The following is a 23,163-nucleotide window of genomic DNA, read 5'->3' on the forward strand; positions in this document are numbered from 1 at the left end:
CACTTCTGGCAAATGCCAGAAGGGCCGGTGCCAGTAGTGGGCCGCTGCACTCTTTCCCCCCTACTCCCACCAGTGCCGCCGCCGCATTCAACTATACCGGCGTCTATGACGCCGGTATAGTTCAATGCAATGATGGAGGAGAGAGCGTCCGCCGACGTTCCCTCTCCCATCATTCTCCGCTCTGCCTCTGACACTGCGGGTGCGCGATGACGTCATATCATTGCACAACTGCTGTGTCCCGGGCAGACTGCAGCCGCCGAGACAGGAGACAGGAGCAGCGCGGGCAAGAGGAAAGGTGAGGACTGTGGAGCCATTATCGGGGGGATGAGATGTGGGTTGTGCTGTATATACCACTGTGTGGGCTGTGCTGTGTATATACCACTGTGTGGGCTGTGCTGTGTATATACCACTGTGTGGGCTGTGCTGTGTATATACCGCTGTGTGGGCTGTGCTGTGTATACTACTACGAGGGCTGTGCTGTGTATACACTACTACGCGGGCTGTGCTGTATATACTACTACGCGGGCTGTGCTGTATATACTACGACCCGGGCTGTGCTGTATACTACTACACGGGCTGTGCTGTATACTACTACGCGGGCTGTGCTGTATACTACTACGCGGGCTGTGCTATATTATGCAGGCTGTGCTATATACTATGCAAGTTGTGCTATATTATATGCGGGCTTTGATATATACTATGGGAGGTATATTATATTCTATGGGGGAGGCCGTGTTATATACTATTGCGGGGGTATATTCTATTCTATCTGTCTTACAGTGGGGCAAAAAAGTATTTAGTCAGTCAGCAATAGTGCAAGTTCCACCACTTAAAAAGATGAGAGGCGTCTGTAATTTACATCATAGGTAGACCTCAACTATAGGAGAAAAATCCAGAAAATCACATTGTCTGTTTTTTTAACATTTTATTTGCATATTATGGTGGAAAATAAGTATTTGGTCAGAAACAAAATTTCATCTCAATACTTTGTAATATATCCTTTGTTGGCAATGACAGAGGTCAAACGTTTTCTGTAAGTCTTCACAAGGTTGCCACACACTGTTGTTGGTATGTTGGCCCATTCCTCCATGCAGATCTCCTCTAGAGCAGTGATGTTTTTGGCTTTTTGCTTGGCAGCACGGACTTTCAACTCCCTCCAAAGGTTTTCTATAGGGTTGAGATCTGGAGACTGGCTAGGCCACTCCAGGACCTTGAAATGCTTCTTACGAAGCCACTCCTTCGTTGCCCTGGCGGTGTGCTTTGGATCATTGTCATGTTGAAAGACCCAGCCATGTTTCATCTTCAATGCCCTTGCTGATGGAAGGAGGTTTGCACTCAAAATCTCACGATACATGGCCCCATTCATTCTTTCATGTACCCGGATCAGTCGTCCTGGCCCCTTTGCAGAGAAACAGCCCCAAAGCATGATGTTTCCACCACCATGCTTTACAGTAGGTATGGTGTTTGATGGATGCAACTCAGTATTCTTTTTCCTCCAAACACGACAAGTTGTGTTTCTACCAAACAGTTCCAGTTTGGTTTCATCAGACCATAGGACATTCTCCCAAAACTCCTCTGGATCATCCAAATGCTCTCTAGCAAACTTCAGACGGGCCCGGACATGTACTGGCTTAAGCAGTGGGACACGTCTGGCACTGCAGGATCTGTGTCCATGGTGGCGTAGTGTGTTACTTATGGTAGGCCTTGTTACATTGGTCCCAGCTCTCTGCAGTTCATTCACTAGGTCCCCCCGCGTGGTTCTGGGATTTTTGCTCACCGTTCTTGTGATCATTCTGACCCCACGGGGTGGGATTTTGCGTGGAGCCCCAGATCGAGGGAGATTATCAGTGGTCTTGTATGTCTTCCATTTTCTAATTATTGCTCCCACTGTTGATTTCTTGACTCCAAGCTGGTTGGCTATTGCAGATTCAGTCTTCCCAGCCTGGTGCAGGGCTACAATTTTGTTTCTGGTGTCCTTTGACAGCTCTTTGGTCTTCACCATAGTGGAGTTTGAAGTCAGACTGTTTGAGGGTGTGCACAGGTGTCTTTTTATACTGATAACAAGTTTAAACAGGTGCCATTACTACAGGTAATGAGTGGAGGAAAGAGGAGACTCTTAAAGAAGAAGTTACAGGTCTGTGAGAGCCAGAAATCTTGATTGTTTGTTTCTGACCAAATACTTATTTTCCACCATAATATGCAAATAAAATGTTAAAAAAAAACAGACAATGTGATTTTCTGAATTTTTTTTTCTCAGTTTGTCTCCCATAGTTGAGGTCTACCTATAATGTAAATTACAGACGCCTCTCATCTTTTTAAGTGGTGGAACTTGCACTATTGCTGACTGACTAAATACTTTTTTGCCCCACTGTATATACTATGGGGGGCTGCATTATATTCTATGGGGGCTACATTATATTCAATGGGGGCTACATTATATATTATGGGGAGGTGGGCTGCATTATATTCTATGGGGGGCTGTATTATATTTATATTCTATGAGGGATGATTGCATCATACTCTTTGATGGGGCTGCATTATATTCTATGGGGAGGTGGGCTACATTATATTCTATGGGGGGCTGTATTATATTTATATTCTATGAGGGGTGATTGCATCATACTCTATGGGGGGCTGCATTATATTATTTGGGGGGTTACATTATACTCTGGGGTGGCTGCATTATACTCAGCAAATTCAGATGTAAGGCTACTTTACACTTGCGTCGGTACGGGGCCGTCGCAAACCTTCGGCCAGACGTACCGACGGACGTTATGCTAAATTTAGCACAACGTGGGCAGCGGATGCAGTTTTACAACGCATCCGCTGCCCATTGTGATGAGCGTGGAGGAGGGGGCGGAGTTTCAGCCACGCGGTCGGAAATGGCATACACGTCGCACAAAAAAAGTTACATTGAACTTTTTTTGTGCGTCGCGTCCGCAAAAACACGATGGATCCATTGCTAATACAAGTCTATGGGTACAAAACGCATCCTGCGAGCACATTTGCAGGATCCGTTTTTTTTCGTCGGATCTTTTTTTTTTCCGCCGTATTCGTTTTTTTCCACCTGATCCGTTTTTTTCTCATAGAGTTGTATTAGCGCCGGAGTGCGTCTGATGGCCACACGTTTCATCCATTTTTTGCTAGATCAGTCGCTGTGCATTTTTTCGACGTACCGAAAAACCGTTCCTCTGTATGTGTTTTCCGTCCGGCGGAAACCGCTTTTTTGACGGATCCTGCAAAAACGGATTAAACGTGTGGCCATCAGGCACAATCCGGTGCTAATACAACTCTATGAGAAAAAACAGATCTGGCGGAAAAAAAAAAAATCCAGTGGAAAAAAATGGATCTGGCGGAAAAAAAACGATCCGGTGCAAATGTGCTCACAGGATGCGTTTCACCCATAGACTTGTATTAGCGACGGATCGTGACGGATGGCCAGACATCGCCTCCGTCGTGCTACGGATCCGTCGTGTTTTGGCGGACCGTCGGCACGAAAAAACGTTCAATTGAAAACATTTTTGGCTGTCTCGCCTGCCATTTTCTACGGCACATGCGCGGCAGAAACTCCGCCCCCTCCTCCCCGCACTTCAGAATGGGCAGCGGATGCGTTGAAAAACTGCATCCGCTGCCCACGTCGTGCACAAATTTCACACCGTGCGTCGGTACGTTCGCCCGACGCATAGCGATGGACCCGTACCGACGCAAGAGTGAAAGAGGCCTTAATGAGCATTGAATTTAAAAAAAGAAAAAGCGGAAAAAAAACACCGTGGGCTCCCACGCAATTTTCTGCGCCAGAGGGGTAAAGCCGACGGCCGGGGCCAATATCTGTAGCCTGCTATGAATACCAGCCCCCAGCTGTCTGCTTAGCCTTTACTGGCTATTAAAATAGGGGGACCCCCCCAAAAAAAATGACGTGGGGGTCCCCCTATATTTTATAGCCAGAAAGGCTACGCAGACAGCTGCAGGCTGATATTCATAGCCTAGAGAGGGGCCATGGATATTGCCCCCCCCCTCCCCCCGGCTACAAATACCTGTCCGCAGCCAGAAATTGGGCATCTGTAAGATGCGCCAATTCCAGCACTTAGCCCCTCTCTTCCCACTCCCGAGTAGCGGTGGGATATGGGGTAATAAGGGGTTAATGTCACCTTGCTATTGTAAGGTGACATTAAGCCGGGTTAATAACGGAGAGGCGTCAATAAGACGCCTATCGATTATTAATCCAATAGTAAGAAAGGGTTAATAAAACACACACATTTGGAAAAAATTATTTTAATATTCTTCATTTAACCATACTTACCATACTTCAGCGCCTGCAAAAAAAAGTTAAATAATAAACCGTATACTACCTGTCCGCCGTAGTCCAATTAATAACGAGTGTCCCACGACGATCTCCCCTATAGAAAAGTGACATCGGGTGATGTCACTGCTCTATAGGACCCTCAGTGACACACTGACAGGAGACAATGGCTCCTGCAGTGCATCATTGCGGTTACTCTAGTTCAAAGTCTCACTTTATGGCAATTGCTGCGTGGGAAAATGTCTCACCCAGCAATGCAAATAGTGAGACTAGGGACTATTTTCTCACAGGGGAGTAGGAATACCTTGTGAGGAATACATGATGGAAGGATACCTTCCATCATTGTGTTCCTGGAGCCCCTGGAGAGTGGTCGCATCAGCTGATGCTCCTGCTCTCCACGGGAGATCGTCGTGGAACACTCGTTTTAATTGGATTTCTGCGGACAGGGAGTATATTGTTTGTTTATTATTTTAATATTTTTTACAGGTGACACTGGCTTCGGGGAACAAAGTGACAAGTGATGGTATGTACTCTATGTTATATGTACTGTATGTATGTATGTACTGTATGTCACATGTCGTTGCATGGTGCATGTCGTTGCATGTCGTTGCATGGTGCATGACGCCGCATGTTGCATGTCGTCGCATGGTGCATGTCGCCGCATGGTGCATGTCGTCGCATGGTGCATGTCGTCGCATGGTGCATGGTGCATGTCGTATGTCGTCGCATGGTGCATGTCGTCGCATGGTGCATGTTGTCGCATGGTGCATGCAGCATGTTGCATGTCGTCGCATGGTGCATGTCGCCACGTGGTGCATGACGCATGTCGTCGCATGGTGCATGTCGTCGCATGGTGCATGTCGCCACGTGGTGCATGACGCATGTCGTCGCATGGTGCATGTCGTTGCATGGTGCATGTCGTCGCATGGTGTCGCATGGTGCATGCAGCATGTTGCATGTCGTCGCATGGTGCATGTCGTCGCATGGTGCATGTCGCCACGTGGTGCATGACGCATGTCGTCGCATGGTGCATGTCGTCGCATGGTGCATGTCGTCGCATGGTGCATGTCGTCGCATGGTGCATGCAGCATGTTGCATGTCGTCGCATGGTGCATGTCGTCGCATGGTGCATGTCGTTGCATGGTGCATGTCGTCGCATGGTGCATGCAGCATGTCGCATGGTGCATGTCGTCGCATGGTGCATGTAGCATGTCGTCGCATGGTGCATGTCGTCGCATGGTGCATGTTGTCGCATGGTGCATGTCGTCGCATGGTGCATGTCGCATGTCGTCGCATGGTGCATGTTGTCGCATGGTGCATGCAGCGTGTCGCATGGTGCATGTATGTATGTATGTATGTATGTATGTATGTATGTATGTATGTACGTACTGTGTTTTGTTTTTTGTTTTTACATTCAACACATTAGCCGGATGATGGGACTACTATTGTCCCATCATTGGCTAATGTGTCACTCACTGTCAGTGTAGCAGGCAGAGCCCGATGGGACTTGTAGTCCCATTGGGCGATGCCTGCACACACACACAGCGCCGGCACACACACACGCACAGCGCCGGCGCACACACACGCACAGCGCCGACACACACACACAAGCACATGCCGGCCGGCGGGCAGAAACACCGACGCCGGCGGGCAGACCCCCGGCGACCGAAGCACAGCCCCGCCCGCACATCATGATCCCAGCAGCAGTGAGCACACACAGCCCCGCCTGCCCCCAGCACAGCCCTGCAGGCAGCCCCCAGCACCCACAGCCCAGTCACTCTTGATAAGTGACTGCCTACTGTGGGGGATGGTCACGCCTGCTGCTGACGTCACGTCAATTTCTAGAGTCTGGAAATTGACGTGACGTCGGCGGAAATGAGCGGCGGCTGCAGTCTGGGGGTCACGTGACCCGGACTCAGCAGCCGGAATAGCGCCGCTCACAGGCAAAAACGTCAACAGAAGGTAATGGCACAATTCATTAGGGGCCCCGGGAGGGTACATTGGGGGGTTAATTGAAAGTAGTGGACAACCCCTTTAAAAATAAAAAGACTGCAGCTTTGTGTGTCTTTAGTATACAGATATGAGTTGGGCCAAAAAAATATTACATGTATCTCCATAATCTCTTTTTGTCTGTGCATAGTGTGGCAGTCTGAAGAGAAAATGGTGGAAATACAGTGCAGACCTCTACTGAACAGGTCAGGTGTCAAAAAACTCATTATGACACCTGACCTGTTGAGTAGAGAACTGCCTTGTATAACCACCATTTTCTCTTCTTTATACATAATGTTACACACAAATTGAGGGGACAATGGTGGTCACACGCTACATATCTATGCTCACCTGCACAGGTGTCAGAAATAGTGAATTCATGAGCCTGTATATGTTTATCATGAATTAATTATTTCTGACACCTGACTTGATGAGTTATAGATAGTGTGACAGTGATTGTATCTTCAGTTTGTGTCCAATGGATACAGGAGAAGAGAATCATGACGCAATGACGTCAACAAGTTTACCAATAAAGCAACATGGCTGCCATTACTAGCAGTATGTGGCCAGTGTTTTATATCAGTATTTGTAAGCCAAAACAAGGAGTGGAACAATTAGGAGGTAAATTATGATATTAACATAATAACTAGCACCTCTGCCTTTATCACCCACTCCTGGTTTTGGATTACAAAAACTGATATTAAATACTGCCAGTTTTAGGACAACCTTGGTTTGGAGAGGAAAAGGATAGGAGAGACGGTCAACACAACCAAAACTAAAGTTTATTAATGAGAAATATTATTATCATTGTAGAAATTTACTGGTACAGATGTATTTACAACATGACTTTTAAACAACATTGTCCTGCCATGACACACGTCCAATATCTGAATCAAAAAAGGCAGCAAATTGGTCCCGCATGTGACCAACGGCTGCAGTTGACCGCAGCGGACGATGCTGGAAATCGGGCAGTGGGTGTGCAACAGGTTCATCCAGTTCAATGTTGGGTTGCTCCTTAACCATTATATAATTGTGCAGAACCACACAGGCTTTGACCACCTCGTCGACTGTTTCCACTTTTAGATTTATGGCTGATGCAAGAATGCGCCATTTAGCGACCAGAATGCCAAAGGTACACTCTACTGTTCTTCGGGCCCTGGTCAGTCTGTAGTTAAAGATCCTTCTAGTGTGGTTCAAGTCCCGACTGGAATATGGCTTCAGTAGGTTTTCACACATCTGGAAGGCCTCATCCCCAACCATAACAAATGGCATCGGTGAACCTTGAGTGTTGGGGAGAGGTTGACGCAGTGGAAAATTGAAATTGTTGCCATGCACACGGCGGCCCATATACGAGTTCTTGAAAGTCTGGGAATCGTTGCCACAGCGAAAAGCTCCAATGTCCACGGCGATGAAGCGACAGTTCGCATCGGCTATTGCCATGAGCACCACAGAAAAATATTTTTTGTAATTGAAGTACTCCGATCCTGTCCTGGCTGGTTTGATAATGCGAATGTGCTTTCCATCCACCGCTCCTAAACAGTTGGGGAAATCACACACATTCCAGAATTTTTCCACAATTTCAAGCCACATGTCCAAGGTGGGTAGGGGTATGAACTCATCCCGGAGTACATTCCACAAAGCCCGGCAGGTGTCCGCAACTATTCTGGACAGGGTGGATATTCCAAGCCGGTATTGGAAGTGGAGGGATGATAAACTCTCTCCGGTGGCCAGAAATCTGGAAGAAAAACAAACACAAAAAAAACATTACAATCTATTCTTTTTATGGTGTGGTTTTGATAAAAAAAACTAAGGAAAATACACAAAAATACATGTCAGAAAACACTAAATTTGGACTGTCATTGGTTTAGATTTTGAACGTACCTTAATGTAACCAGCACACGTTCCTCGGGTGGAATCGCTCTACGGAGCTGGGTGTCCTGTCGCCATATGGCTCCTTGGACACGAGAAAGCAAATCCCGGAACGAGTCTTGCGACATTCGTGTGTATTCCTGGAATTTCTCCGGGTTGGCATTAAGCTCGGCATAGAGCGTGTGATAGGCTCCACGGCTCTCACGTAGTTCGATAATGGGGTGCCTCCAAAAACGCCTACGTTGTCTCCTTCTCCATCTTTCGCAATTTCTGTCTTGCTCCCAAGCAAAAGCACAGGCAAGAAACAGCTTGAAGCTGAAATCAAGGTTGAAATAAAAGCTCTCCATGCGAAGATCCATCATGACACAGGATACAGTAGCAAACTGTTAAAATTTCAGTAGCCCTAGGGTCTATATATAGAGATCCCATCATACACGCCCTCTGTAGTCCCATTGGCGGTGTCTGGTTATCTTCATTTTTCTCTTGTGAAATTTCTCATCATGCGCACCAAAAACGCAAACGCAGGAAAAAACGCATGTAAACGCGTACAAACGCAGCGTTTTTTTAACCGCATGCGACAACGCATGTGTCTAAAAAATGCTGCGTTTGTACGCGTTTATATGCGTTTTTTCCACCACTTGCGGATGCGTTTTAAACGCAAATGTGAAACTAGCCTAATCCGCTTTTGTTTTGTTGCTGGCGATTAACCCTCGGGCTTCCACCAGATCTTTTAATGCAGTCCTTTAACTTCTGGTAGTTGTTTTCCAGGGGTATCATATCCCGCTGTCTGTCCGCTGTCTGCCACCAGTGTAATGGGGTCTACCAAGCTGGGGTACCTCTTTCAGTACCACCCCGTGTTTCAGCAGGTCCACTCTTCTTTGGCTGGAGTCTGAATGAAGGACGCTGGCTGGAATCCCTTGATTACATGGGCGCATATAAAATCTCACTGCTTCTCCACGTATTTCCAGTCTGACAACACTTTACTCACAGGACACAGAATATATCACACAGATACAGAGGGCAGACCAATAGAAAAGCGGCAGGCCAGACATACATTACAATAGCCGCAGGGGGCCGGAGCCTGCCGATATTTACTGTGGGAATTACAAAGGTGGGGGAAAGACAAAAGGGGGATATCTTGTCCCCTCTGCCCAGGGGCGCAGCCTGTGGGCTGATGCATCTCACATGGAACCTATTATACATACATATAACAACATATTCCGGATGCTGTGGGGTTCCGTAACACGTAACAACATGGAACAGCAGGGGTGAGACACATGGAGCGGGATGGGGAGAGAGATACACATGGAATAGCAGGGGTGAGACACATGGAGCGGGATGGGGAGAGAGATACACATGGAATAGCAGGGGTGAGACATGGAGCGTGATGGGGAGAAAGATGGATAGGTGTCTTATTGACGCCTCTTCATTACTAAGCCGGCTTGATGTCACCTTACAATACAAAGATGACATCAACCAAACAAATATTACCCATATGACACCACTACAGGGCAGTGGGAAGAGAGAGGCTAAGTGCCGAAATTGGCGCATCTTAGAGACGCGCCATTTCAGGGATGGCTGTGAGCTGGTATTTGTAGCCGGGGAAGGGGGGGGGCAATATCCATGGCCCCTTCTTAGGCTATTAATATCAGCCCGTAGCTGTCTGCGTAGCCTTTTCTGGTTATTAATTATAGGGGAACCTCATGTCATTTTTGGGGGGTTCCCGCTATTTTAATAGGCAGTAAAGGCTAAATATACAGCTGCAGGCTGATATTCATAGCCTGGGAAGATCCATGCTAGGCTATAAACATCATATAGTTCTCACATAGTACTGCCATATAGATCACACATAATGGCGCCGTATAGTTCTCACATAATACCGTCATATAGATCACACATACCGCCATAGTGTTCTCATATACCGCCATATACTTCTCACATAATACCGCCATATAGATCACTCACAACACCATGTAGATCACACATAAAACAACCATATAATTCTCACATAATAATGCCACATAGATCACACATAATCCCACAATATAGTTATCATATAATACAGTCATATATTTTTTACATTATTTGACCATACTGATCAAACATAATACCACCATACAGATCACACATAATAATTGGCAGCATAAAGTGTGGTCTATATGGCAGTACTATGTAAAAAATATATATGGCAGCATCATGTGCGATCTATATGGCAGTATTATGTAATAAATATATATGGCGGTATAATGTGTGGTCTCTATGGGAGTATCATGTGATAAATAGATATGGCGGCATTATGTGTGATCCATATGGCAGTGTGCTGATCTACGGGGGGGGGGGGGGGTCACAGAGAGAGATATATGGTGGAGGGAGCAGGGTGACAGGAGCACAGAGTATTTCAGGAGAGTGATATGACTGCTCAAAGACAGCCGGTGATACACTGACAGGAGGTGATCGTCCCCTGCAGTGTATCACTGCGCCGCCGTGAGTATAATGTTTTTTGATTTTTATGTGAATGTGTATGTAATGTACCAGTAACTTTTTTTTTTTTTTTTTAAACTGTGAGCACAGGTACCAGCAGATGATACTACTCTCCCTTCAGGCATAGCCCAATGAGAGCAGTAGTCTCATCGGTCCGCGCCTCTTTTTTTATCGCAAGTCACAGTTAGCTGCGGAATCACCCTGACATCTGCCAGCATGATTCCGCAGCGCTGTGACCGACAGTACCGGCGGTAGCGTTACCGTAGGTGACAGTCACAGCTGTGGGGTCACGCTGACATGTGACAGCATGACCCCCGCAGCTCCTGTTATCGCACGCACTGAGCTATGTGTGCAGTGAGGAAAGACATGCAGGGGAGAGAGGAGGGAGAGCGATCCATGGGGAGTGAGACATACTGGGGGACAGGAGTGCATAGGAGCGAGAGCGACCCATGGGGTGTGAGACATGCTGGGGGACAGGAGTGCATAGGAGCGAGAGCAACCCATGGGGTGTGAGACATGCAGGGGGATAGGAGTGCATAGGAGAAAGAGCGATCTATGGGAAGAGAGACATGCAGGGGGACAGGAGTGCATAGGAGGAAGAGCGATCTATGGGGAGAGAGACATGCAGGGGGACAGGAGTGCATAGGAGGAAGAGCGATCTATGGGGAGAGAGACATGCAGGGGGACAGGAGTGCATAGGAGCTAGAGCGACCCATGGGGCGTGAGACATGCAGAGGGGAGAAAATGGAGAGTGACCCAGGGGAGAGGATGGAGAGTGACCCATGGGAGAGTGACCCATGGGATGGGATGGAGAGTGACCCAGGGGAGAGGATGGAGAGTGACCCAGGGGAGAGAGACATGTAGGGGGAGAGGAGTGCATAGGAGAGCGACCCATCGGGCGTGAGACATGCAGGGGGAGAGGACTGCATAGAAACGAGAGCGACCCATGGGGAGTGAGACATGCAGGGGGAGAGGAGGGAGAGCGGCCCATGGGGAGTGAGACATGCAGGGGGAGAGGAGTGCATAAAATTGAGAGCGACCCATGGGGAGTGAGACATGCAGGGGGGCGAAGAGGGAGAGTGACCCATGGGAGAGAGACATGCAGGGGGAGAGGAGTGCCTATAAGCGAGAGCGACCCATGGGGTGTGAGACATGCAGAGGGGAAAGGATGGAGAGTGACCCATGGGAGAGGATAGAGAGTGACCCATGGGAGAGGATGGAGAGTGACCCATGGGAGAGGATGGAGAGTGACCCATGGGAGAGGATGGAGAGTGACCCATGGGGGAGGATGGAGAGTGACACAAGGGAGAGAGACATGTAGGGGGAGAGGAGTGCATAGGAACGAGAGCGACCCATGGGGTGTGAGAAATGCAGGGGGAGAGGAGTGCATAGGAGCGAGAGCGACCCATGTGGTGTGAGACATGCAGGGGAGAGGAGTGCATAGGAGCGAGAGTGACCCATGGGGAGTGAGATATGCAGGGGGACAGGAGTGCATAGAAGCGAGAGCAACCCAAGGGGAGTGAGACATGCAGGGGGAGAGGAGGGAGAGCGGCCCATGGGGAGTGAGAGATGCAGGGGTAGGGGAGGGAAAGCGACCCATGGGGAGTGAGACATGCAGGGGGAGAGAAGTGCATAGGAGCGAGAGCGAACAGGCACAGGGGGATGGAAAGCACCCATGGGGAGAGAGACAGCACCCATGGGGAGAGAGTCACCTCCAGGGTCACAGAGGGAGATATATGAGCGAAGGAACAGGTTGACTACAGCACAGAGTATTTCAGGAGAGCAGTGTGCTGCACTATGGGAGATCACAGAAGAGATATATGGGGGAAGGCTATATGATCCCTGCGGTGTGCATGCTACTTCCCTCCCGTTTTGTGAATAACATTCTTGCCATCCCCCTTCCCCCACCCTAATCCCTGTCCTGCTCTCTCTGCAGGCTGTGAGTGCAGCTTAACAGATCACAGGGACTGTGTGAGAGTGGGGAGGAGGAGACAGAGCAGGCGAAGGACACAGGGCAGCGTGTGAGGAGCAGAGGATGTCTGCTCAGGACGCACAGTGCCTGGACAGGAGGAGTACAGAGCAGCACGGAGGTAAATCACCTGCACTTCCCACCCTCCACCCTCTGGCTCCAATGAGCATAGTTGAGGGGATTTTATGAAATCCCGTCTCCACTATGTGTGGTAACAAGCATCCGGCGGCCCTGCGATTCCGGACATGCGGCGCGTGTTTTTAGATTGCAGCATGTCCGTTTACCTTGCGGCGACGCTGCGCCGCCGCAAGGTAAAACACAGGGCCCTATGTGTGGGGTGCGATGATTCCGGATGTGTGCAATGAACACATCCGACATCATCACGTCTCAGGGGGGGGGAGCAAGTTTTCCGCTCCGTCCAAAGCGCCGACCATCCTGAACGTGGACACATACCCTTAAAGTGTCGTGCTACTGCTGTGAACACAAGATGTCAGCCCCCAGTGCCTTCTTTAAAGTCATTTAACACACAAAATACATTTCACATGCATTCAAAACTTGGTTATAACAGCAGGTTATGCTACATTACAGTGATTTATAAATGAGCAACAAACGCGGTACCTTCCCTTTAACTCATTTTTACTTGCATCCTCCTCACACCCTCAGACTATGATAAGGTCCATTCCTATTGGCCAATTCTTGCGATTGTGCAGGATTTGTTCTGGAGATAGTGATTTTGAGGAACAATCATCATAACTGAAACAGAGATTTTGGGACCGCGATTACAGCCGTCGGGCAATTAAGAGGGCATATAACAGGGCAAAACACATCTCTCATATTTTTGAGGTTTACATAAAATTTCCCATATATTCATTTTTTTACTCTGTGGGACTCTTATGATTAAGAGCAATATTTATAGAATTGATATAATCCTTGGGTCCGGTAGTATATGTATTTTTTATTATATATTTTTTATTTTATTGTGATATTTTAGCTCATGATTTGTTTTTTATACATATATATTTTTATATTTTGGAGTATTTGTTCAGACATGTACATGTCTCTTTTTTTAGGGTATGTGCACACGATGCGGATCTGCAGCAGTTTCCCATGAGTTTACAGTACAATGTAAACCTATGGGAAACCAAAAACACTGCGCACATGCTGCGGAAAAAAACGCGCGGAAACGCAGCGGTTTACATTCCGCATGTCACTTCTTTCTGCGGATTCCGCAGCGGTTTTACAACTGCTCCAATAGAAAACCGCAGTTGTAAAACCGCAGTGGTTTTCCACTGCGGAATTAATCATATCTGCTTCAGAAAAATCGTCAGTGGACCCTAGTACGTGAGCACATACCCTTAGTATTACTCTCTGCCAACATTATTAAATAAAGGCATTTTTCTATATATCTAATCTGATATTTATTTATATATACTATTTGCTCTATATATGTCCATTCTTTTGAGTTTAGTTTTTCGTGTACCCATCTTGCAGAGCGCCCCCTTAGGGGCCTATTCAACAAAGGGTTTTCTAGCATGAAATACTTTGAAAAGTTAAGCAAAATCTTTGGCCATGTTGGGCGGTGATAAATGGTGGGTGCACTGGCAGGACAAGGCATGGCGGCCGCAGGATTTATCACAGGTTACACCACTTCAGTTCACGACAAAGGCGCACATCACTGAAAACATGCACTTGTCAATGGATTCGGCGACCCCGACCCCACCACGCCCTCGGTTAAGGCTTGGCGTGTACCACACCAGGCTTAATGGATCGCCCCTTTGTGTATGTTCACACTGAACTTTTGATTTTCTAGGCTACTAAAGTGAAGCAGTATAAAAGAATATTAATATTATTATTTTGAAGCATGCCAAACCTGTGTGAGCCTAGCCTTAATGCTGGGGTGCAGGTGCCTGGGCTATGGCCTGAGAGGCTGGCAAGGTGACAAAACCGCAGCTCACCCAAGCCTACAATCCGCCCACTGCCCTGACAATATATCCAGGGTCCCAGCTCTTTGCTACACACTCATATGTCCCAGCTGCATTCGACATATCGCGATAAGCCGTCCATGTCACCAGTGCCGTTAATATCAATCACCTGCCCACTATAGACGAAGCCAAACTTCCGCGCTATTCTCTCCGCCTCCTCGGGCCCCGCGGGCACTTTCACTGCCCAGCAGTTCGTGTATATCCGAAGTGCCAGCACACAGGGCAGCCAAAGGAGCAGGGTCAGCGCGGACTCGGAGAACCATCTGCTGAACTGCATGATCCACACTACCACCAACTGCCCACAAGAGGGCAGCGCTCACGGTCCAGACGCCTTGTGCCGTGGGGTCAGAGGTCAGGCCGTACGCAAGGCCTTCTGGGTAATCAAACTAGCACAACGCGGTGGTACGTGGGGTAGGTGGTGGTGGGCCACTGCATAATCCTGCAGGGAAAGCTGCCTCTCCGTCACTTGTCAGTGGGCAATAAGGCAGGATCACATCTCATGTGTTGTGCAGCTGACAACTGTGCTATCAGGTTAGGGTGGGAGACAAACTAGTAAAATGTCCGGATCTGAGAACCTGCAGAAATGCCTATGTACAGTATGTGTGTGATTACAGCAGCAGCGCTAAGGCCTTGTACATATTTCTTATATACACAGAGGGCGCCACTAACTACAATGGTGCCGGGTGACAATGTGCTCTGTGCTGTATCATTTTTGGCTGTATGCACCCAGTTGAGGCAGGCGCCACAACATAGTCTACTACAGCTTGCTGCCCGCCTACAATAGATGCAAACAGCCAAAAATGATTAAGGCTACGTTCACACTAGCGTTGTGCGCCGCTGCGTCGGCGACGCAACGCACAACGCACGCAAAATCTCAGCAAAACTAACACAAAAACGCTGCATTTTGCGACGCATGCGTCGGTTTTTGCCGAAATTTTGATGCAAGAAAAATGCAACTTGTTGCGTTTTCTTGGTCCGACGCATGCGTCGCACAACGCAACAAAAAAAACGCATGCGTCCCCCATGTTAAATATAGGGGCGCATGACGCATGCGTCGCCGCTGCGTCGCCCGACGCAAACTAGCATAACGCTAGTGTGAACGTTACCTAACAGACAGTACATTGTGACTCCATGCGCACCATTCTAGTCAGTAACTCCAGCTGCGCATGCGTCCCAGTCCTGTTTTTTTTGGGGGGTGGGGGTAGGGGTCAGATGTACACCTCTTCACGTATCGGGAGCGTCTGACTCCAGCAATTCTCATCAAGACCAGCATGAACAGCGTCAGTCTTGATGAATCTGGCCCAATGTCTTTAGAAGTTGGAGTTTTCACGGTTTTCCTAGGGAAAAATCGCTTCAGGAAAAAGCTGACAGTCTTTGTCTTGAAATAGCTTCACAGGCAGTTTTGTTGTGGTTTTGCGACGGCGGAGCTGCCAGCATATTTTATTTTGTCCAATAAAACTATATCTAATGAAGCCGCATGAAGAGGGACATACTAAAAAGAGTCAAGAAAAAGAATAAATAAAAATAATGAACATAACTTATAGCTACAAAGACATGGAGATGTGTTATAGATTTCTTATGCATCTTGAATATGAACTGAACATGAATTATGTGTAGACAATTAGGAAATCAATACAGATACATATAAACAGGTGTATATTATATTCAATGTGCTGTATAGGTGGGGAATGAACATGAAATATATATAGAGAATAGAGGAATGAACACATCCCATATAAACAGGTGTATATTATATTCCCTGAGCCTGATAGGTGGGGAATGAACATGAAATATATGTAGAGAATAGAGGAATGATCACATATCCCATATAAACAGGTGTATATTATATTCCCTGAGCCTGATAGGTGGGGAATGAACATGAAATATATGTAGAGAATAGGGGAATGAACACATATCCCATATAAACAGGTGTATATTATATTCCCTGAGCCTGATAGGTGGGGAATGAACATGAAATATATGTAGAGAATAGGAGAATGATCACATATCCCATATAAACAGGTGTATATTATATTCCCTGAGCCTGATAGGTGGGGAATGAACATGAAATATATGTAGAGAATAGGAGAATGATCACATATCCCATATAAACAGGTGTATATTATATTCCCTGAGCCTGATAGGTGGGGAATGAACATGAAATATATGTAGAGAATAGGAGAATGATCACATATCCCATATAAACAGGTGTATATTATATTCCCTGAGCCTGATAGGTGGGGAATGAACATGAAATATAAGTAGAGAATAGGAGAATGAACACATATCCCATATAAACAGGTGTATATTATATTCCCTGAGCCTGATACGTGGGGAATGAACATGAAATATATGTAGAGAATAGGGGAATGAACACATATCCCATATAAACAGGTGTATATTATATTCCCTGTGCCTGATAGGTGGGGAATGAACATGAAATATATGTAGAGAATAGGGGAATAAACACAAATCCCATATAAACAGGTGTATATTATATTCCCTGTGCCTGATAGGTGGGGAATGAACATGAAATATATGTAGAGAATAGGGGAATGAACACATATCCCATATAAACAGGTGTATATTATATTCCCTGTGCCTGATAGGTGGGGAATGAACATGAAATATATGTAGAGAATAGGGGAATAAACACAAATCCCATATAAACAGGTGTATATTATATTCCCTGTGCCTGATAGGTGGGGAATGAACATGAAATATATGTAGAGAATAGGGAATGAACACATATCCCATATAAACAGGTGTATATTATATTCCCTGAGCCTGATACGTGGGGAATGAACATGAAATATATGTAGAGAATAGGAGAATGAACACATATCCCATATAAACAGGTGTATATTATATTCCCTGAGCCTGATAGGTGGGGAATGAACATGAAATATATGTAGAGAATAGGGGAATGAACACATATCCCATATAAACAGGTGTATATTATATTCCCTGAGCCTGATAGGTGGGGAATGAACATGAAATATAAGTAGAGAATAGGGGAATGAACACATATCCCATATAAACAGGTGTATATTATATTCCCTGAGCCTGATAGGTGGGGAATGAACATGAAATATATGTAGAGAATAGGAGAATGATCACATATCCCATATAAACAGGTGTATATTATATTCCCTGAGCCTGATAGGTGGGGAATGAACATGAAATATATGTAGAGAATAGGAGAATGATCACATATCCCATATAAACAGGTGTATATTATATTCCCTGAGCCTGATAGGTGGGGAATGAACATGAAATATATGTAGAGAATAGGAGAATGATCACATATCCCATATAAACAGGTGTATATTATATTCCCTGAGCCTGATAGGTGGGGAATGAACATGAAATATAAGTAGAGAATAGGAGAATGAACACATATCCCATATAAACAGGTGTATATTATATTCCCTGAGCCTGATACGTGGGGAATGAACATGAAATATATGTAGAGAATAGGGGAATGAACACATATCCCATATAAACAGGTGTATATTATATTCCCTGTGCCTGATAGGTGGGGAATGAACATGAAATATATGTAGAGAATAGGGGAATAAACACAAATCCCATATAAACAGGTGTATATTATATTCCCTGTGCCTGATAGGTGGGGAATGAACATGAAATATATGTAGAGAATAGGGGAATGAACACATATCCCATATAAACAGGTGTATATTATATTCCCTGTGCCTGATAGGTGGGGAATGAACATGAAATATATGTAGAGAATAGGGGAATAAACACAAATCCCATATAAACAGGTGTATATTATATTCCCTGTGCCTGATAGGTGGGGAATGAACATGAAATATATGTAGAGAATAGGGAATGAACACATATCCCATATAAACAGGTGTATATTATATTCCCTGAGCCTGATACGTGGGGAATGAACATGAAATATATGTAGAGAATAGGGGAATGAACACATATCCCATATAAACAGGTGTATATTATATTCCCTGTGCCTGATAGGTGGGGAATGAACATGAAATATATGTAGAGAATAGGGGAATAAACACAAATCCCATATAAACAGGTGTATATTATATTCCCTGTGCCTGATAGGTGGGGAATGAACATGAAATATATGTAGAGAATAGGGAATGAACACATATCCCATATAAACAGGTGTATATTATATTCCCTGAGCCTGATAGGTGGGGAATGAACATGAAATATATGTAGATAATAGGAGAATGAGCACATATCCCATATAAACAGGTGTATATTATATTCCCTGTGCCTGATAGGTGGGGAATGAAGATGAAATATATGTAGAGAATAGGAGAATGAACACATATCCCATATAAACAGGTGTATATTATATTCCCTGAGCCTGATAGGTGGGGAATGAAGATGAAGTAGAGAATAGGGGAATGAACACATATCCCATATAAACAGGTGTGTATTATATTCCCTGAGCCTGATAGGTGGGGAATGAACATGAAATATATGTAGATAATAGGAGAATGAACACATATCCCATATAAACAGGTGTATATTATATTCCCTATGCCTGATAGGTGGGGAATGAAGATGAAGTAGAGAATAGGGGAATGAACACATATCCCATATAAACAGGTGTGTATTATATTCCCTGAGCCTGATAGGTGGGGAATGAACATGAAATATATGTAGATAATAGGAGAATGAACACATATCCCATATAAACAGGAGTATATTATATTCCCTGAGCCTGATTCACGGGGAATGAACATGAAATATATGTAGATAATAGGGGAATGAACAAATATCACATATAAACAGGTGTATATTATATTCCCTGTGCCTGATAGGTGGGGAATGAACATGAAATATATGTAGAGAATAGGGGAATGAACACATATCCCATATAAACAGGTGTATATTATATTCCCTGTGCCTGATAGGTGGGGAATGAACATGAAATATATGTAGAGAATAGTAGAATGAACAAATATCACATATAAACAGGTGTATATTATATTCCCTGAGCCTGATACGTGGGGAATGAACATGAAATACAGTTAGGTCCATATATATTTGGACAGAGACAACATTTTTCTAATTTTGGTTATAGACATTACCACAATGAATTTTAAACAAAACAATTCAGATGCAGTTGAAGTTCAGACTTTCAGCTTTCATTTGAGGGTATCCACATTAAAATTGGATGAAGGGTTTAGGAGTTTCAGCTCCTTAACATGTGCCACCCTGTTTTTAAAGGGACCAAAAGTAATTGGACAGTTGACTCCAAGGCTATTTCATGGACAGGTGTGAGCAATCCCTTCGTTATGTCATTCTCAATTAAGCAGATAAAAGGCCTGGAGTTGATTTGAGGTGTGATGCTTGCATTTGGAAGGTTTTGCTGTGAAGTAAACATGCGGTCAAAGGAGCTCTCCATGCAGGTGAAACAAGCCATCCTAAAGCTGCGAAAACAGAAAAAACCCATCCGAGAAATTGCTACAATATTAGGAGTGGCAAAATCTACAGTTTGGTTCATCCTGAGAAAGAAAGAAAGCACTGGTGAACTCATCAATGCAAAAAGACCTGGGCGCCCACAGAAGACAACAGTGGAGGATGATCGCAGAATAATCTCCATGGTGAAGAGAAACCCCTTCACAACAGCCAACCAAGTGAACAACACTCTCCAGGAGGTCGGCGTATCAATATCCAAATCTACCATAAAGAGAAGACTGCATGAAAGTAAATACAGAGGGTTCACTGCACGGTGCAAGCCACTCATAAGCATCAAGAATAAAAAGGCTAGACTGGACTTTGCTAAAAAACATCTAGAAAAGCCAGCACAGTTCTGGAAGAACATTCTTTGGACAGATGAAACCAAGATCAACCTCTACCAGAATGATGGAAAGAGAAAAGTATGGCGAAGGCGGGGTACAGCTCATGATCCAAAGCACACCGCATCCTCTGTAAAACACGGCAGAGGCAGTGTGATGGCTTGGGCATGCATGGCTGCCAGTGGCACTGGGTCACTAGTGTTTATTGATGATGTGACACAGGACAGAAACAGCCGAATGAATTCTGAGGTATTCAGAGACATAATGTGTGCTCAGATCCAGCCAAATGCAGCCAAACTGATTGGTCGTCGTTTCATACTGCAGATGGACAATGACCCAAAACATAAAGCCAAAGCAGCCCAGGAGTTTATTAAAGCAAAGAAGTGGAATATTCTTGAATGGCCAAGTCAATCACCTGATCTCAACCCAATTGAGCATGCATTTCACTTGTTACAGACTAAACTTCAGACAGAAAGGACCACAAACAAACAGCAACTTAAAACCACTGCAGTGAAGGCAGGCAGAGCATCAAAAAGGAGGAAACACAGCATCTGGTGATGTCCATGAGTCCAAGACTTCAGGCAGTCATTGCCCACAAAGGGTTTTCAACCAAGTACTAAAAATGAACATTTTATTTAAAATTATTGAATCTGTCCAATTACTTTTGGTCCCTTTAAAAACAGGGTGGCTTATGTTAAGGAGCTGAATCTCCTAAACCCTTCATCCAATTTTAATGTGGATACCCTCAAATGAAAGCTGAAAGTCTGAACTTCAACTGCATCTGAATTGTTTTGCTTAAAATTCATTCTGGTAATGTCTATAACCAAAATTAGAAAAATGTTGTCTCTGTCCAAATATATATGGACCTAACTGTATATGTAGATAGTAGGGGAATGAACAAATATCACATATAAACAGGTGTATATTATATTCCCTGTGCCTGATAGGTGGGGAATGAAGATGAAATATATGTAGAGAATAGGAGAATGAACACAATCCCATATAAACAGGTGTATATTATATTCCCTGAGCCTGATAGGTGGGGAATGAACATGAAATATATGTAGAGAATAGGAGAATGAACACATATCCCATATAAACAGGTGTATATTATATTCCCTGAGCCTGATACGCGGGGAATGAACATGAAATATATGTAGATAATAGGGGAATTAACACATATCCCATATAAACAGGTGTATATTATATTCAATGTGCTGTATAGGTGGGGAATGAACATGAAATATATGTAGAGAATAGGAGAATGAACACATATCCCATATAAACAGGTGTATATTATATTCCCTGAGCCTGATACGTGGGGAATGAACATGAAATATATGTAGAGAATAGGGGAATTAACACATATCCCATATAAACAGGTGTATATTATATTCAATGTGCTGTATAGGTGGGGAATGAACATGAAATATATGTAGAGAATAGGAGAATGAACACATATCCCATATAAACAGGTGTATATTATATTCCCTGAGCCTGATACGCGGGGAATGAACATGAAATATATGTAGATAATAGGAGAATGAGCACATATCCCATATAAACAGGTGTATATTATATTCCCTATGAGTGATAGGTGGGGAATGAACATGAAATATATTTAGAGAATAGGGGAATGAACACATATCCCTTATAAACAGGTGTATATTATATTACCTGAGCCTGATAGGTGGGGAATGAAGATGAAATATATGTAAATAATAGGGGAATGAACACATATCCCATATAAACAGGTGTATATTATATTCTCTGTGCCTGATAGGTGGGGAATGAACATGAAATATATGTAGAGAATAGGAGAATGAACACATATCCCATATAAACAGGTGTATATTATATTCCCTGTGCCTGATAGGTGGGGAATGAAGATGAAATATATGTAGAGAATAGGGGAATGAACACATATCCCTTATAAACAGGTGTATATTATATTACCTGAGCCTGATAGGTGGGGAATGAAGATGAAATATATGTAAATAATAGGGGAATGAACACATATCCCTTATAAACAGGTGTATATTATATTCTCTGTGCCTGATAGGTGGGGAATGAACATGAAATATATGTAGAGAATAGGAGAATGAACACATATCCCATATAAACAGGTGTATATTATATTCCCTGTGCCTGATAGGTGGGGAATGAACATGGAATATATGTAGATAATAGGAGAATGAACACATATCCCATATAAACAGGTGTATATTATATTCCCTGTGCCTGATAGGTGGGGAATAAACATGAAATATATGTAGAGAATAGGGGAATGAACACATCCCATATAAACAGGTGTATATTATATTCCCTGTGCCTGATAGGTGGAGAATGAACATGAAATATATGTAGATAATAGGGGAATGAACAAATATCACATATAAACAGGTGTATATTATATTCCCTGAGCCTGATAGGTGGGGAATGAACATGAAATATATGTAGATAATAGGGGAATGAACATATATCCCATATAAACAGGTGTCTACTATATTCCCTGTGCCTGATAGGTGGAGAATATAGATGAAATATATGTAGAGAATAGGAGAATGAACACATATCCCATATAAACAGGTGTATATTATATTCCCTGAGCTTGAAACGTGGGGAATGAACATGAAATATATGAAGATAATAGGGGAATGAACATATATCCCATGTAAACAGGTGTCTACTATATTCCCTGTGCCTGATAGGTGGAGAATATAGATGAAATATATGTAGAGAATAGGAGAATGAACATATATCCCA

General features: G+C 44.5%; 1 protein-coding gene across 1 annotated transcript in view; it reads right to left on the minus strand.

Moving 5' to 3' along the window:
- The window catches only part of LOC138665493 (proprotein convertase subtilisin/kexin type 4-like), a 524,777-nt gene extending 509,909 nt beyond the window's left edge, over positions 1-14,868 (minus strand). Inside the window, exon 1 of the mRNA XM_069753025.1 lies at positions 14,700-14,868. Coding sequence (XP_069609126.1) covers positions 14,700-14,867 — 168 coding nt within the window. The 5' untranslated portion in view covers position 14,868. The remainder of the gene's footprint in view (positions 1-14,699) is intronic.
- Positions 14,869-23,163: the final 8,295 nt, after the last annotated feature.

This window comes from Ranitomeya imitator, chromosome 2 (genome assembly GCF_032444005.1).
Source record: "Ranitomeya imitator isolate aRanImi1 chromosome 2, aRanImi1.pri, whole genome shotgun sequence".
NCBI classification, from domain to species: domain Eukaryota; kingdom Metazoa; phylum Chordata; class Amphibia; order Anura; family Dendrobatidae; genus Ranitomeya; species Ranitomeya imitator.